Source organism: Protomyctophum bolini, assembly GCF_963924005.1.
Source record: "Protomyctophum bolini genome assembly, chromosome: 16".
NCBI lineage: Eukaryota > Metazoa > Chordata > Actinopteri > Myctophiformes > Myctophidae > Protomyctophum > Protomyctophum bolini.
The window spans coordinates 9,368,022-9,384,317 of NC_137877.1; the positions used below are offsets into that span (position 1 = coordinate 9,368,022).

Consider the following 16,296-nt stretch of genomic DNA (forward strand, 5'->3'; position numbering starts at 1 on the left):
AGAATTCCAAATTAGCTGAAACATAATAACTCGTGATATATATAGGCCTATGTATTTATGTATTTATTTTTGTTGAAAAATTGCTTCTTAATGTTATGCAAAAAAGAAAAGGAAGCTAAGAGATATTAGGAACAGAAGCAGTTTGCAATAATACTTGCACCGAAGACCCTGGCTGTCATTAGCTGACATGACAAGCTCTAAAGATACATACCGGTAGTTTAGATCTTGTCTTTTTTTAGAATGTGAAAGTAGTCTCAGTCGCTCACTCTTTGAACTCCCCCCCCCCCCTCCTCCTCCTCCCCCTTCTCATGCATACGACGCTGATACGTCATCACGTATGCACGCTGCATAGTAAACAATCTAGTAAAAAGAAAGGTTCATTTCATTCAGTTTCCAAACTGCCTTGAAGCCTTCTGCTGGTAGGTGAGTAACTTTGTAGTGTACTTTTACATCATGAATGAACGATGTCTAATGATGACACTTAAAGGTTACACGTTATGTTTTTTTTATACAATAGGCCGCCGCCTACGGAAAAAGGCCAACTTCGCTACATAGTACTTATACGTTCACACGGGCAGACGCAAAGACAACGGGAGTATCATTTGGGGAAGCTACATGCATCGTTGCGTCTTTCATCGTCATGTCGCTGGCTTCCATTGACAATGAATGGTAGCCTACTAGCCTGCGTCTTTGCGTCTGCTAGTGTGCACGCAACATTAGAGAACGCAGCAGACCGCGCACCAATGCAACTATAGTCGCAATAAGTTCTCGCAACTCCTTGCAAAAAAACATTTTCCACGCCGATCATACAACTGCAATATAATGGCATTGGTTTCTTACAAGTATAGTTGCATGTTGCACGGAGTTGCTGCATGCGCAATAAGTGAACTGTGTGTGAAGTGTGAACTGACTGGCCTTTTAGCTAAATGAGATCTGTGCAAATTATTATGCTCATCATCTATCTTTCTCCATTTCAATAGGCTGCCAGAACAGCAGAGCTAAAGCTATAACTGATATAATTTCGAATTTATTTAAACATGGTATTCTTATGCATGCGAGTTTCTATCACTAAATCAATGAAGTGATTTTATTCCAAACATAGCCTACCTGAAAATGTATATCATCATTCATCCTGTATTATGAATATGCTGCATCTTCAGCAAAACCCCACTTGAGGATAGATTACAATTTAGGCATTTAGCAGACGCTCTTAATCCAGAGCGATTTACATTCAGCAAGAACAAAAAAGCATGGGAATACATCACATAAAGCATTTATCATGCTAAGAACGTAACAGTGGAATATCTATATAGTAATGAAACTACATATATACTATACTATGCTATACATGTACTATGACGTGCTATGACTACATACGATGCAATTATAGTGCTGTCTACATAACATGCTATAAATCTGTATCAAACACTATCTCAGTCTACAGAAATGCTATCTAAGGGGGTAGGGTAAGTGATATGGGCCATGATGGAGTCTGAAAAGGTGGGTTTTCAGACTACGGCGGAAGATTGGGATAGATTGGCACAGCGTAGGGTGTAGGCACGCATTAACATGAGCATTGGATGCAATTGTTTGAAAAGTTGTACCCGTTATTTACATGCGTGCCTTGAGCCACCAGTTACAATGAGTGGGAAATTGCTTTCAGGACAAACTGTAGTTCATTGTCTACGTTGCATACATTACTGTGTCACATGCACACTCGCATGTGAATTGTGGGTCTTGACTTCAGTGGTAACACATAACTCGACAGCTGTAGTCATCTGACCCAACATTGTCTCTAGGGCTAGGCTGTTTGACACAACTGTGCCACTGCCAACGTTTTCAATGTTTAACTTTGTTCTACAGCGAAAGGGCAGCGAGGAGAAGGCCAACATGGTGATGAACCCTGTGATTTCCAAGCTCACTGGCAAGCTGGTGGTGCTGGCCAGCGCTTCTCCAAGGAGACTGGAGATTCTCACCAATGTGGTAAGAAGCTACCTACTGCTCAATAAAGTCATGAGCTATACTCTGATCTGCTTAGGTGTTGCAGTGGTTTTTACCACCTGAACCTCGACATCCCTATTCTGGGGGCAACGCCCACCAAAAATAGGCGATCTACAAGCTCGCAGCGCATCGCAACGCGATTGTTGTGAGCTTGTAGATTGGCTATTTGTGGCGAAGACATTTGGTGTAGAGTGAAAGAATAGCACCAAGTTGTGTGCAACTCAAGTCAGTTACTGTACAGAGTTTTAAGTAGTTATATGTGTGCATCACCAGCTTGTAACTATGAGAATTAGTACAGAAAGATCGATGCCAATGATAATTATTTTGTGGCCATGTTGACTCCAATGTGTGGCAGGGATTACGATTTGAAGTGGTGCCGTCCTGGTTCAAAGAAACCCTTGACAAGAGACTTTTCAAAGAACCGCATCAGTATGCCGTTGAGACGGCGAAGCAGAAAGCTCTGGAGGTGGCCAAGAGAATGCATTTTGTGAGTAGCTCTACAATGACCTATCCATAAGCATGTGAGATTGTATTGTGTCGAGTGATCTAGAAACAAAATGTTGCCCTTTGTTGAACACAATAAAATCACTGATTTTGCTACTAACAGGAACATTTTGTTTTTTCGCTTGCTTTAGAAACATCTGAAGACTCCAGACATGGTGATTGGAGCAGATACCATTGTGGTAAGAGAAATAACGACATAGAAGAATTTGAAATCGTTTGCATTTATTCTGGCTAGTTTCAATGTATTATGTTCTTCCCCTCAAGACAGTAGATGGCTTGATTCTGGAAAAGCCGGTGGATAAGCATGATGCCTACCGGATGCTTTCAAGGTTAGTGTCTTTGAGATCGTTTGTCAATGTCAACACTCAAGACATGACATAGAAAGAACATCCGTCCCACTTGTAACTTTGTCTCCCTTTTCCAGCTTGAGTGGTAAAGAGCATAGTGTTGTCACTGGAGTAGCTATTATCCTATGCCACGAAATGCGTAAGTCAAAATGTAATCTAGTGTGCAAATCAAAATCTTTTTTTAGTTCCCCTAACGGCCTCATAACGGTTGTCACTTCTCCGCCAGATGAAGAGCTCGATTATCAGATGATTCACTTCTATGAAGAAACAAAGGTGAAGTTTGCTGATCTCTCAGAAGATATGCTGTGGGAATACATTAACAGTGGTGAACCCATGTGAGTGTGAATGCTTCCTGAACCTGCAGAGATGTATATTGATTTGTAACCTCGCCATGCAACAGCTTAGTTTGGGGGGGGCAGGGGGTCATCTTGGAACTCCAGGAATTGCAAACATTATAGACCTGCTGCTTTGCTGGACTTTGATGCAATAAATGTCCCTTTTGGCTCTATTCAGTCAGAAATAAATGATTGACGTAGTGTTACAGAGTGCATTGACATGGATTTGGAAAATTGGGTTGTACTGTATGTAGTGGAGCTCTAACTTATTTGTACTGAAATATGCTGAGAGTCCGTCACTGTACATGACACACATTAACACCTCCTTTGTGTCAATAATGTGAGTGTATGATCTTTTCTGTATGTTGTTCTGTGTGTTAGGGATAAGGCTGGTGGCTATGGCATCCAGGCCCTGGGTGGAATGCTGGTTGAATACGTCCATGGAGACTTTCTCAACGTCGTCGGTTTCCCCCTCAACCACTTCTGCAAGCAACTGGACTTGATCTACAACCGACCTCCGTCCTCCCTAGACCTGGAGAGTGCCTCTGTATGCCTGAGCGACAACAGCACTCAAACCACGCCGACGCTCACTAGTCCCCCCCCAGCCAACCAGGTGAACCACAGTCCTCCAGCTAGTCCGGCACTAACGAGCTCTACTCCCAAACACAGCCCGCCACCCAGCCCAACCATCAATGGCCCACCTGCTAATCAAACGTGTCACAGCTCTCCAGACAAGGCAGACATCCACGTCCAGAACAGCCCCTCTGAAAGTCCAGCCCATAAGGTAAGAGTTTAATTCTGATATGAAGTGGAATTATATCATTTTGCTCCTCTCTTAGCTATTGTGCCATTTTTATTGTGACCCCCCCCCCCACCCCACCCCAATCTAGGTGAAAAGACAGGACAGTGAAAGTGGAGTGGGTGACAGCTCCTGGACTTTGGTCAACAGCCTATCTAAAGAGAGTAGAGTGGCAGAGTTACAAGACTTTGAAGATGCAACATTACCACTGGTAACCACCAGAGGGCATGTGAATGAGTTTAACCTGCAAGAACATGAGGACCACGCAAATACCAAAGAGGACTTGAGGCGATTAATTGAGCTGATGGACGGATTCAAAGCCTCAAAGGTTTGCCCATGTTATACAATACAACTATTCTATACCCTATAAAAAAAAGGTCTTTGTGCCTCTGTGACCTTTCTGATCTGTTTCAGGCAATGTTCACAGCGTCCAAGATGCGTGTATTTGACCTGCTACACAGCAGACCAGGGCTGGAAGCAACAGAGGTGGCCCAGGAGATCAAAGCCTCCGTGAAAGGAACTGAACGTTTGTTGGAGGCCTGTGTATCTCTGGGACTGCTAGAAAGCCAGGAGAGAGGTTAGTCTGCACTTGGTTAGTCTGCATTTGGGGCAGCGGTGGCCGAACGGTTTGCGGAGCGGCCTTGATATCGGAAGGTCGCTAGCAAGCACGCACGCATGCACGCGCTCGCTTATTGTTTAGTATCGTTCCGTGGTCGTTTCCAAACAAGTGACAGTCTGTTTCTCCAAGAGTTCCCTCCCCAACGTAAAACTCCCTATAAAGCAAAGTAGATGAACGAAACTTAATACATCCCCGTAGCGAACGTAATCCAGTTAAAGGTAGGCTACCCCCATACCCCCCAAATAATAACAAAATCACAACGTAGACTTACCCTTGACAGATGGCGTTTGTATAGTTGCCCGAGGGCCAAGGCTCCAAAAACAGTCAGCGATGCTTTTTGGTGGATTTTATTGCTCCAAACTCCAGCTCCAGTGCAGATATTATATATAACGGAAAAATCAAACAACAAAAATAATACTGGCCAAAATACAAAACAAAGAACTCAAAAATACTTAACACTCAACGAAGGAAAAAGGAAAAATAACAAACTGCACCAGGCTATGCCCATGACATGGGCCCTAGCAGCTCTCTCACAGGGGTGTCAGCATGATGCCTGCCCGAGCCTAACTGACTAGCTCTGCCTGCAGTCTCCCCTTTATAGGAGAGGATCCTACCACCAACAGAGAAGCAATTAAATATACCCAGCTTATCTACAAGCTCACAGATATCAGCTGAACATGAATAAGTAACCCCATACGTAGATGTTCTATTTTAGATTAATCCTCATATGGGGTTACATTAATTTCCCCAGATAATAGACATACTTTGATAAATGACATTGTGGAACACCCCTACTCCTCAACAGTACTTGGCACCTTCCCCCCTTCTTAAAGTGGCAGCACTGGAGAGGCCATACAAACACTGAGGTTACAATAAACACACAGGTTAATAAACTGAATGTTTTCCCTGTGTGTAACATTTAATTTGTACATCCTGTAAATGCATACATCAACAGTATTGACATATATATAGGACCTGTCTGCCCCACTACCCACAGTCTGTGTGGTGTGTGCGTGCGTGCAATGTCCTTAATCAGTGTGTGTGTGTGTGTGTATAGGGCACGGGCTGCCCTATGACAGCGTTAATTAGAAATATTAAACACTTTTAAATGTTTATATTAAAATAAATTATTCATAACCTGTGTGGCAACGCTACATATAGACCCCCCCCTCTCCAGCCAGTGGCATCTAGGGTTTGGTACAAATACATAGCATTTTATAAATTTAATAATATTTACCACCAACACATAATCCTGCTCATCAGGTGGGTTTTCCCATCACAATCAGATAAGTCTCTGTCCTATTTTTTGCTGGTCCTTCCCACTCAGGCGCTAGCATGGCAGAGAATGTTTTGTTAGCCTGGTGAGAGAGGACGCGACCTGACCCGACTAGGTCACCCTGCTGAAAGTGGCCTACTTTCCTGCGGGCATTCTCTGGCCTAGCTTGTCTAGCCTGGTGCACACCCACTCTCCCCCTGACCTCCTCCGCCCACTTCTGCTGTCTCTTCTTCACCAGGAGGTAAACATTGGCAGGGCTTCTCCTTGAACCTGGACCTCTCTGGTCAAGGCGGGTGTTCGGTAACGGTGATGGCTTAGTGTTCTTTGCCTCGTCCTGCCGACATGTCACACAGGCCTTCGTATGACCCCACACGTCCTTCCGGACACTTGGCCACCAGGCCACCTCCATCACTCTCAAGAGGGTCTTCAGTCTCCCCCGATGACCACTGAAGGGTTTCTGATGAAGGTACCGGATGAACCCCGGCACCAGAGACTGAGGAACGATCACCTGCCATTTCCCTCCCTGGCCAGGCACTCCTCTGTACAGTACCCCCTGGAACTCACAGAGGCGGATGCGGTCTGGTGAAGATGTAGACTGACCGCTGTCCTTCCTCAAGTCCCTCACACCCTGGTCCTTCCCTTGTGCCAGGGCCAGTTCTTCCAAGGAGGTTGGTAAGTCAAAGTAGCTCTCTGCAGAGGCTTCTCTCAGAATGTCACTGATGATGGGCGTCGGATGAGTGTCTTGTGAAGTCCCGGCAGTCACCCTCCTGCGGTCCACGCGGAGCCTTTTGGTCCCGTCTGGGATGTTTACCAGCGCCACAGGGGATGCCCCAGCTGACGACGACGACTCAGGAGCCTGGGCCTCGGTGTTGTTGGTCGAGCCACCTCTCACCTCACCTGGAGTTGATGCGTGGAAGAGGAGAGCCGGAGAGGAGAGTGAATGTGCACCAGGCAGACTGCCGGGCGCAAGTGGCATGAGGCTGACATCAGTGGACACGGCTGTGGGTCTGGTTGTCAGGGGTGTGTTAGTGGGTTTCAAGCTAGCTAGCTCTCTCCTCAAACTGTCATCCCTTCGCAACATACAGCTCACAGTTTCCCTCTCCAGCGTATGTATGTCTGCTCTCAGCGTGGCTATAGCAGCATCAAAAGACTGCCTCAAGTGGATTTCCCTGTTTACTGCACTATTTACAGAATCTCTGAAATCAGTTTCCAGCTTTACCACCTGTTCCCTCAGATAATTTAATTCTCTCTTAAATTCCTCATTTTCAGCCTTCAGAACCTTCACTTCCCTCTTAAGCTCGCAACACAGTGCCTCAAAATCTCCAATTTCTTCATCATCATCATCATCATCATCGTCATCATGGTCATACTCATCATCATCATCATCCTCATCCTCATGGTCATACTCATCATTATTTTCAACAGGTGCTTTACCCTGTAGCGTAATTTGATTCTTATCCTCTACATACAACTCTTGCAACATCTCATCATGAATAGAGGAAATTAAATGAGTGAACTTGACTGTATTCACTTTTCTTGTAGGCCAAAAATACAAAACCAAACAAAAAACAGAATCAATTTAAATCATTCCCCGTATGGGCCACCATATGTAACGGTCAGATATTTATATCACTGCTACTAATTATTAAATCACGGGTTGTGAATGATCTCTTAGGATACAACTGATAAAGTGGAATGCAAAGAAATAGCCTAAATAAGCAAGCAGTAAATACAGAGTCAGAAACAAAACTCAAGTTATGACCCGTTTATCTCGTCAACTCAAGGAATCAACATAATACAGACAGCTTAAGCAGTGTTGGGTAAATGAATGAATCGAAGCGAACGTCCGTGTCTCGCGCACGCACGCATGCATGCGTTCGTGTAGCTATAGCTTTGCTAAACGAGGTATTAAAGAGAAAACGTATACAGGTCCCTCGTAGACTCCCTGTTTGTTTGTCTCTCCCCGTCAGGTCTCCTCAGGCCGGTAACCGACGCCTACTTTATGGGTGTCAATCCAACTCCAGACCCATGTCACTCAAATCAAATGATATCAAATCATAAACATAGTCTTTAAAACCCCCCAAATAATAACAAAATCACAACGTAGACGGCACAGAATATATAGGACCTTACCCTTGACAGATGGCATTAATTAGAAATATTAAATAATACAACAATGTACTTTTAAATGTTGATTCTTCATAACCTGTGTGGCAACGCTACACTGTTATCAACATCCAGAGGCCACTGAATGTGTAGAATAGATCAATGCATCATACAAATTCACCATAACATATTTTAGGCAAACTATGTGGTGGATCGCAAAACCCCACATTTTGTAGTTATATTCGGTATGAGCTGGATGCATCTGGCTGGACATAATGGTTGGTTGTAACTTCTGAATATAAACCTTTTCATTAAATAATAATTTGTTTGGCTCCCCCCCTCGGTCAGCATACCAGAAGCCAGTTTATGAGAACACAGACCTGGCTGAGAGATTCTTGTGGTCAGATGCTCCCCTCACTCTGCAAGGCTACATCCAGCACTGTAACGAGCTGGTGTGGCCCATCTTCTCTCATCTTGAGGATGCTGTCAGGGAAGGAACCAACCAACATGAGAAGGTCTTTGGCAAGAAGCCTAACAACCTGTTTGAGGTGACTGCCTTCCAATGCAGATAGACATATTCAGGATGTGGATGGAATATTGATGTCCATACTGGTAGAAACATGATGTCCATACTGGTCTGTCTTAACTCCTGCACTTCTGTTTGTGACCATTTTCACAGGATTCTTATTACAACAGACACGAGGTCAAGCTGAGATTCATGAAAGCCATGCACAGCGTTGTCACAGTGACAGGGCAAGCTATAGCAACAGCCTTTGATCTTTCCAGATTTAAAACGGCGTGTGACCTTGGAGGTACTGCAGGGAGATGGTGTTGCATTTTAAAGGCGTGTTCTGACTTATTGGTAGAGTCACGTTTACAGGATTCTGAGATATATATGTCACTTAACGTTTGTATTGTCTTTCTGCAGGATGTACTGGTGCCATAGCATATGAGCTTGCCCGTGCCCACCCTGGGCTAACTGTGACTGTGTTTGACTTGCCCGAGGTTGTTGAGATGAGCGGGCACTTCCGCCCACTGAACATGGACAACAGGGTATCATTTGTTGCAGGTAAGTTTGTGTGAACTAATTCTCTTTGTGAAGTTGCCCGAACGGCCAAGGCTCCAAGAACAGTCAGAAATGTTCGTTAAGGGCTTTTATTTTCCCCAAACTCCTCCACCAACCTCCAGACAGTTTTCTTCAGTGCAATTCACATGCACAAACTAAATACTGGCCAACAATAGACCAACAGAACAAATATTTAGGCAAACACAATTGAACAAGATCACATAGGATGAGAACTCTCTTCAGGTTAAACCTTGGTCACCCAAGGCCCTGTAGCTCTCCCTCAGGACTGTTACCCGTGTTAAGGCCCACAACCAACTAACCCACTTGTCCCTGCAGCCTCCCTTAAATAGGGGTGGATCATACCACAGCACACAGAGCAATTAGCAACCTTTCTTCTCAATAAATACTTATAAATAAATACTGCCATAAATAATCCCTTGTATAAAAGTAACCTAAACATACTAAAGATGTGTTACCATTAAACAAATATAAATAAACATGAACACTCAATGACAAATACTCAAAGCATAAGAAGTAACCCCCCTCCCCTGCATAGCACTTGGCCCCTTCATAAATCAAGGGCAATGCCACCAGCAGTGCAGGAGAGACAATTAGCAAACAATCAGTGAAAACACAGTTTTCCATACACAAGTTTAAAACATTAGTCCTTGCATGTTATAGAAAGCAGTTTCAAGTGTCTTTGTATATAGGGCACGGGTTGCCCCGTGACACTCTTCATCAATGCAAGTCTGTTGGATTTTGTGTGAACTCACAGGACACACAGGAGTCACAGGACATAATCTGTACCAAGTGGTGATTATTACTCATTTCATTTTCACTACATTTCGCAGGAGATTTCTTTAAGGATGAGCTGCCCAAAGCAGACTTGTACATCCTGGCAAGAATCCTCCATGACTGGTCGGAAGAGAACGTGCATACCTTGCTCAGTAAAATTTCAGATGCTTGCACACCAGGTAAAGCTCAGGGAATGCAATGTGAAACTCACAATGATGGTTCAATATTTTGTATCACTCAAATGCTAGTTTTGTGTGTGTGTGTGTGTGTGTGTGTGTGTGTGTGTGTGTGTGTGTGTGTGTGTGTGTGTGAGAGAGAGAGAGAGAGAGAGAGAGAGAGAGAGGACCATATTCACACGCTGTTTTGCTGATGTCATAAACAAACATAACTGACCATATTCAAACAGTGGGTATTATGCTCTTATGACATACTAGCGCTAGTGTCTTTTGCACACCATACATGTAGGCTACTTCCATGTTATGTGCTTTTACATGTTCTGCCAGACTGTGGGCTCCTGATCAGTGAGATCTTTCTGGATGAAGACCGAAGAGGGCCGAGTCGCGGGCTTCTCCAGGCTCTCAGCATGACTGACGGGAGACAGAGGAGCGCCACAGAATACAGCCTCCTGCTGAAGAGCCATGGCTTCACCACAGCACACATACGACACACAGACAGACTGCTGGACGCTATGCTCTGCATCAAAGAGTGACTTAACACAGCCATAACCAATAAGATCTCACATGATATTATTAAGGCTAACCTTTTCAAAACTATACGTTTAGGAATACATCTACGATTGTGGGACACCGACAGGCCCGGTTCAGGATAGTTTTTAACGTGAAGATGGAGAGGGCTACTATATTATTTCCACACTCATGCCACATTGCATACTGTCAGGCAGAAACCTCTTATCTTTGTATTTTAACTATTTTTGTAATTAATGCCCTACTGGTCACACAAAAGTTGATTTCAACTGCATTGATTACTTATGTTAACTTTATGAAACATAAAAAGACAATAATTTGTATTACTATAGTCATTAAGCTACTAATTAAAATTAAATTAAAGTGGCTGCATGTTTGGAATTGTAACAGCTGCAATCAATAATATATCACTATTCCGGTATTAGCGTTGTCTCTATAGTTTTACCATAGTGGATGCACTCTGAGACCCCCACCACATGTACTTTGGCCAGAAAGGGATTTCTTTTCACCGGAACGAAAAATCTTGTCTGAGGTTTTCTCTTGCCAATAATGGTAGAGGCCGCAGTGGAGTAACAAAGTATATTTTTTCCAGTGGAAAAACAAAAGGTAAATGTTATACATGTGGTTGGGGGGGCTCAGAGTGTGTCCACTAAGGAACGTAGGCTTTCTAATTACACAAGCTGCCTTTGTATTGGTGAGTAGGTTTAGGTAAAACGTTCTTAATATTTTCACTACAGAGAGGCTGGTCTGCATTTCATGCGACGGCAGGAAGGGAACAGTCCCATAGAGCAAAGTGCATTAGGCATATGGACCGGATCTGGATGAGATCGGAATTGTGCCTACATGCACACCCTTTATTTGGAGAGAAAGAAAATCCTCAAAACTATTTGGTCACATGACTTTGACAATAAAATCTTTATTCAAATTATTTGTCAGTAATTCCTACACGACGGACAGATTGCTGGGACCTTCACTGCATTTGTACTATACTACAATTATTATTTTTGTTTGCTTGCACACATTCAGGAACAATAATTTCTAGCTACTCAATTCTCCATGAGTAGCTGTCTGTCTGTCTGCCTGTCTATGAGTAGCTGTCTGCCTGCCTGCCAGCCAGCAAGTTGGTTAACAGAAAATAAATTGTTATGGCTGAGTAAAATAAAATACAATAAACACAATTTGCCTGAAAATAGATTACCCAGCTATGACCTTTTTCATGAAAAAAAATGAGTAGTGATATGGCTGACTGAGTAAAATAAAACAATCTACCTGAAAATAGATAGCTATAAGTGAAGAGCAATTTCCGCAATTTCCTCAATTTCCATTTCCACCATTTCCGCAATTACCATTTCCGCAATTTCCATTTCCGCATTTCCGCAATTTCCATTTCCGCAATTACAATTTCCGCAATTTCCATTTCCAACTATTAATGGCAGCTGGGTTTCATCATTCAAATAAAATAGAATTCTGTCCGTTTAGCTATAAAATTATCAGGGAATAGGGATACTCAGTATATGTCTTTCATTTGCTTTGCATTGCATCTCCCCCCCCCCCCCAAGCTTTTATTTTCGTTCGAGTAATAGTACAACTCTAATAGTATTACTTATAATAATGTAATTAAAGATAACTTCATTCAGATTTATTTATTTTTATTTCATTTTCCAGATTTTTTTCTCTTCTTTTTAGATTTTCATTGGTGGGCCAGTCATAATGGTCCCGTGGGCCTGATGTGGCCCGCGGGCCTGAGGTTGAGTATCACTGCGTTATACCATTCATGCCGGGATCCACCCGTCTACATCCTTTATTTATTGTTTTAATAAGAATTTGAAGGTTTTCAGAAAACCTTCGGCTAGGTTTTAGATGGTCTAAATCTGTAAAATACATTAACTATAACTAAATATTCCTCATCCTCGTTATGAACCATTTGATCTAAGGGTAATGGACACATAACAGACACCCGGGTATAAATGCAATAATTTATTAACAAGAAAATAATGAATATTTACAGATATATGGCATCATGCATAAATTACAATCAACGTGAAACATATTACTTTTATTACATTTTTTTTTTACTATGGCGTCTTCTCTCGTGTATCATCAGATGTCCGGCTCCATGCTCGCCTCTCCTTGGAGGCCAGTTGGGTCAAAACAGTATACCAGTTGGGTCAAAAAAGTATACCACATTGTGACAGCTGTAGTGAGTCTACAGTCCACCTGCCTGGTTGTGATATGTAGATGTGATTGATATTATTATTATTTTTTTAAGTCATTCTATAACAACAACACAAAGTAATTTAATTTATTTCATGTATTAATTGTATTTTATATATTACTATTTTTTATGTATAACTATATTACTAATTGTATTTATTTGATGTATTACTATGTTATTACTAATTTTACTTCATGCATTACAAATTGTATTTGTTTTATGTATTACTGACACTGTTATTACTAATTTTATTTTTTATGCATTTATTTATTTTATGTATTACTGTTATTACTAATTTTATGCATTACTATATTGATAATTTAATTTATTTTATGTATTATTGTCTATATTACTAATTATATTTATTTTATCCATTACTATGGTATTACTAATTTTATTTTATGTATTACTAATTTTATTTACTATTTAAATTTACTTTTATTTTACTATTTAAATTTACTTTTATTTTACTATAATCTATTTTTTTAACGTTCGTTTTATCCATTTATTTATATTATTATCTAGTTATTTATATTGGTTTATTATTTTATTGTTTATTATTTTCAAAGAGCCCTGATTGATCACATCTACATATCACCACTACCAGTCAGGATCTGAGTGACTCAGAACCCTCCAGATGGAGCCACACAGGAGACCAGCAACGTCCTAAAGAAAAGAAAGAAATGCTCATTACTACTTTGTTCATAAAACAATATTGATTGAAATATTTATTAACAGTTTGCAGAATTACAGTACATGTCAAGCACAAACTCAATACAAAGACTGTTAACTGTAAGTGGACAACCCAATTAAGCATTACACTTGTTTACAAGAGGGTCCACCATGTTCAATTCATCAAAACATTTAGAGACGTACAAATAAGACACTTCTATATAGTCAAAGAACAGAACAGGAATTCATCATAAAGGAGGTAAAAAGGGAAAATAAACGTATACAGTGAGGGGGAAAAGGGAGTCAAGGGATTCACATGTCTTAATGACTGTTGGTAGGGCGTTCCACATTTTGGTGGCATAGGAGTGAAAATAATTTAGTCCCTTGTTTGTGCCGAATCTGGGTTGTACATGGTTCGTTGCACTCCCTCTGGGGTTGTGGACTTCGTTAACATTAAGGAAGTATCTAGACAGGTACATGGGTATCTTGGTGGTGTATCGAATCTTGTGGACCAGACCCATTGCAAGATGCTGTACTCTGTCGTCGACCCTAAGCCATTCCAGCCTGTCAAAGTGGGCAGGAGTGAGGTAGGTTCGGGGGGTGAGGCCAAGTAGGAGCCTGACCAGTTTGTTTTGGGAGGTCTGGAGCCTAGTTTTAAGGGCCTTTGAGGTGCTGTGGTACCAGGAGGTGCATGCATAGTCAAAGAAACCTTGTACGAGGGCTCCTGTTAAGGTCTTCAAGGTGTTTTTGTTGACCAGTGAGGAGATCCTGTAAAGGAATCTTGTTCTTTGGTTGACTTTTTTGATTACGTTGGTGGCCATTTTATCACCGGAAAGATTAGCCTCCAGGATGGAACCTAGGTAGGTAATTTCATCTTTACGTGTGATAACATTGTCACCAACTCTAACCAAGAAGCCATTTGCCTTGCTGAGATTACTATTAGATCCAAAGAGAATGGATTCAGTTTTTCCCAGGTGTAAAGATAGTTTGTTATCAGCGAGCCAGGTGCAGATTCTACCGAGTTCAGAGCTGAGGGCCTTTTCAACCTGCAGTTTGTTCCTGTCCGAGACTAGCAGTGCAGAGTCATCTGTGAACAGGAACAAGTTGCAGTCACAAGCTGATGTCATGTCATGATCATAGTGTGTGTGCGTGTGTTGTATAGTTACCTTGCTGTGATGTAACTCCAAAGGTGATCAGAAATAGTTGCTCCATCGGCTAGAAACGTGCTCTTCACCGGCATGATGATCTTGTTCCTAAAAAAAGTCTATAGTCAACCCTAACTGATTACAGAACATGATATAAAAAAACACAACTAGAAGGATTTAGGCCTGTCACAATTACCTAATGGCCAAGTATTTGAGATACTTTTTTAGAGATTAGTCATAATCATCTCCATGTTGAAAATGTTCATATATTGTCAAACATTTTAAAGAAATAATGCAAGCAACCGATCTACAAGCTCTAAATGTGTCACTTTGTAATTTACTTCTTTTTTTAGTGTATAAAGTTATTGAATTATGCCATGTGCAGCTTTTTGTTTACAAAGCCTACAAAAGCCAAAGTTTTATTTAGAATGTTAGTACGACGCAATTAAATTGTTACTTGTAATTTATTTGAGCGACAATTAAAATCGGCCATTATAAAACCTTAAATTCTGACAGGCCTAAACAGGTTCCAGTGGCGTCAACCGAACCTTCTAGCTCCGTCCGAGCCTCCCAGCGACCCAGAAGTCCTCAGCGGAAAAACCCGGGGAAAGCTTCGGATCTCGGGCATCGGCTGAGATCTCCATTCTAACAAAGAACGAAAGACACACACCCCAAATTAGCTTTGCCGTGTGTGTGCGTGTCCTGTCACAACATACACATGCACTTACAGTAACGTTTAAGAATAGGGATCGACCAATTATCTGCAACGGACGATTATTGGCTTTTTACGCAGCCTAAAAAAGCCCTAACCCTAAAGCGGTTCGTACCGTTGAGTTCCTCACTGAGAAGGCCCAGGTCCGAAGTCCTCCAGCGTCTACCCAGATCTCCGTCCTCCCATCCATGGACAGACCTGCAGATCTCCATCTCTAGAGGCTCCATCTCTAGAGGCTCCAGCCTCCAGCTGTGTCTATGATCTCCATCCTGAGAGAGAAAGAAACCATGAGCTCTACAAGCTAACAATACGTTGCAGTGTGAGCTTGTAGATCTGCTATTTTTGCTGAACGGAATAGGGATGCTGGGGTTGAAGTGGTTAACAAAAGTATCATTAAGACTTTAATTAGCTTGGAAAGCTGACAGACATTCAACCAGAGTGCCACTAGGAGGCATCAACACATGTACAGTCCTCAACATCTTTTGTAATTTGTATTCAAGTTGTTACAAAGACCAAGAGGCACGCTCATGATATGAGATATTGACTCTCAAACTATTGTGCAGAGTCATTTAGATTTATCCTAAAATATTTAAAACATTTGGATTACTGTAAATTATGCCATTCTTCATACCATAACAGTACAAAAGCAGTTATCCATCCTCAGAAACAAGCAAGAACTATTCCTACTCACAGCTCATCAGAGTCCTCTGAGGAAGCCCCGGGGGGGAGCTTTGGAACGGATCTCTGTCCAGGGAACATCAGATCGTCTATCGATATCTCCATTCTAACTAAAATAAAAATAGAACACACACCAAATTAGTCTTTCTGTGTGTGTGTGTGTGTGTGTGTGTGTGTGTGTGTGTGTGTGTGTGTACTCCCTGTCCAGCTGCCGCGTTCCAGCGACGTCTACCGCGATCTTCATCCTAACAAAGAAAGATTGATTAGAGTGACCAAGAGCCAGATATATTTCCATCCTGTCACAACATATATACATAAAACT

At 42.0% G+C, this 16,296-nt stretch overlaps 1 protein-coding gene across 2 annotated transcripts; it reads left to right on the plus strand.

Moving 5' to 3' along the window:
* Window positions 1-363: 363 nt before the first annotated feature.
* On the plus strand, window positions 364-11,627 carry asmtl (acetylserotonin O-methyltransferase-like). 2 transcript variants are annotated; one of them, XM_080785503.1, is made up of 15 exons: window positions 364-423; window positions 1,864-1,983; window positions 2,357-2,488; window positions 2,637-2,684; window positions 2,770-2,834; window positions 2,930-2,991; window positions 3,079-3,187; window positions 3,569-3,971; window positions 4,078-4,314; window positions 4,401-4,563; window positions 8,336-8,535; window positions 8,667-8,799; window positions 8,916-9,056; window positions 9,905-10,027; window positions 10,352-11,627. In XM_080785503.1, exons 2-15 carry the CDS (start codon window positions 1,891-1,893, stop codon window positions 10,555-10,557), a joined length of 2,115 nt encoding a protein of 704 aa, XP_080641629.1. In that variant the 5' UTR covers window positions 364-423; window positions 1,864-1,890; the 3' UTR covers window positions 10,558-11,627. The 2 variants fall into 2 exon arrangements, with proteins under 2 accessions (XP_080641629.1, XP_080641630.1); XM_080785504.1 differs by having other exon boundaries at window positions 381-419.
* The last annotated feature ends 4,669 nt before the right edge of the window (window positions 11,628-16,296 follow it).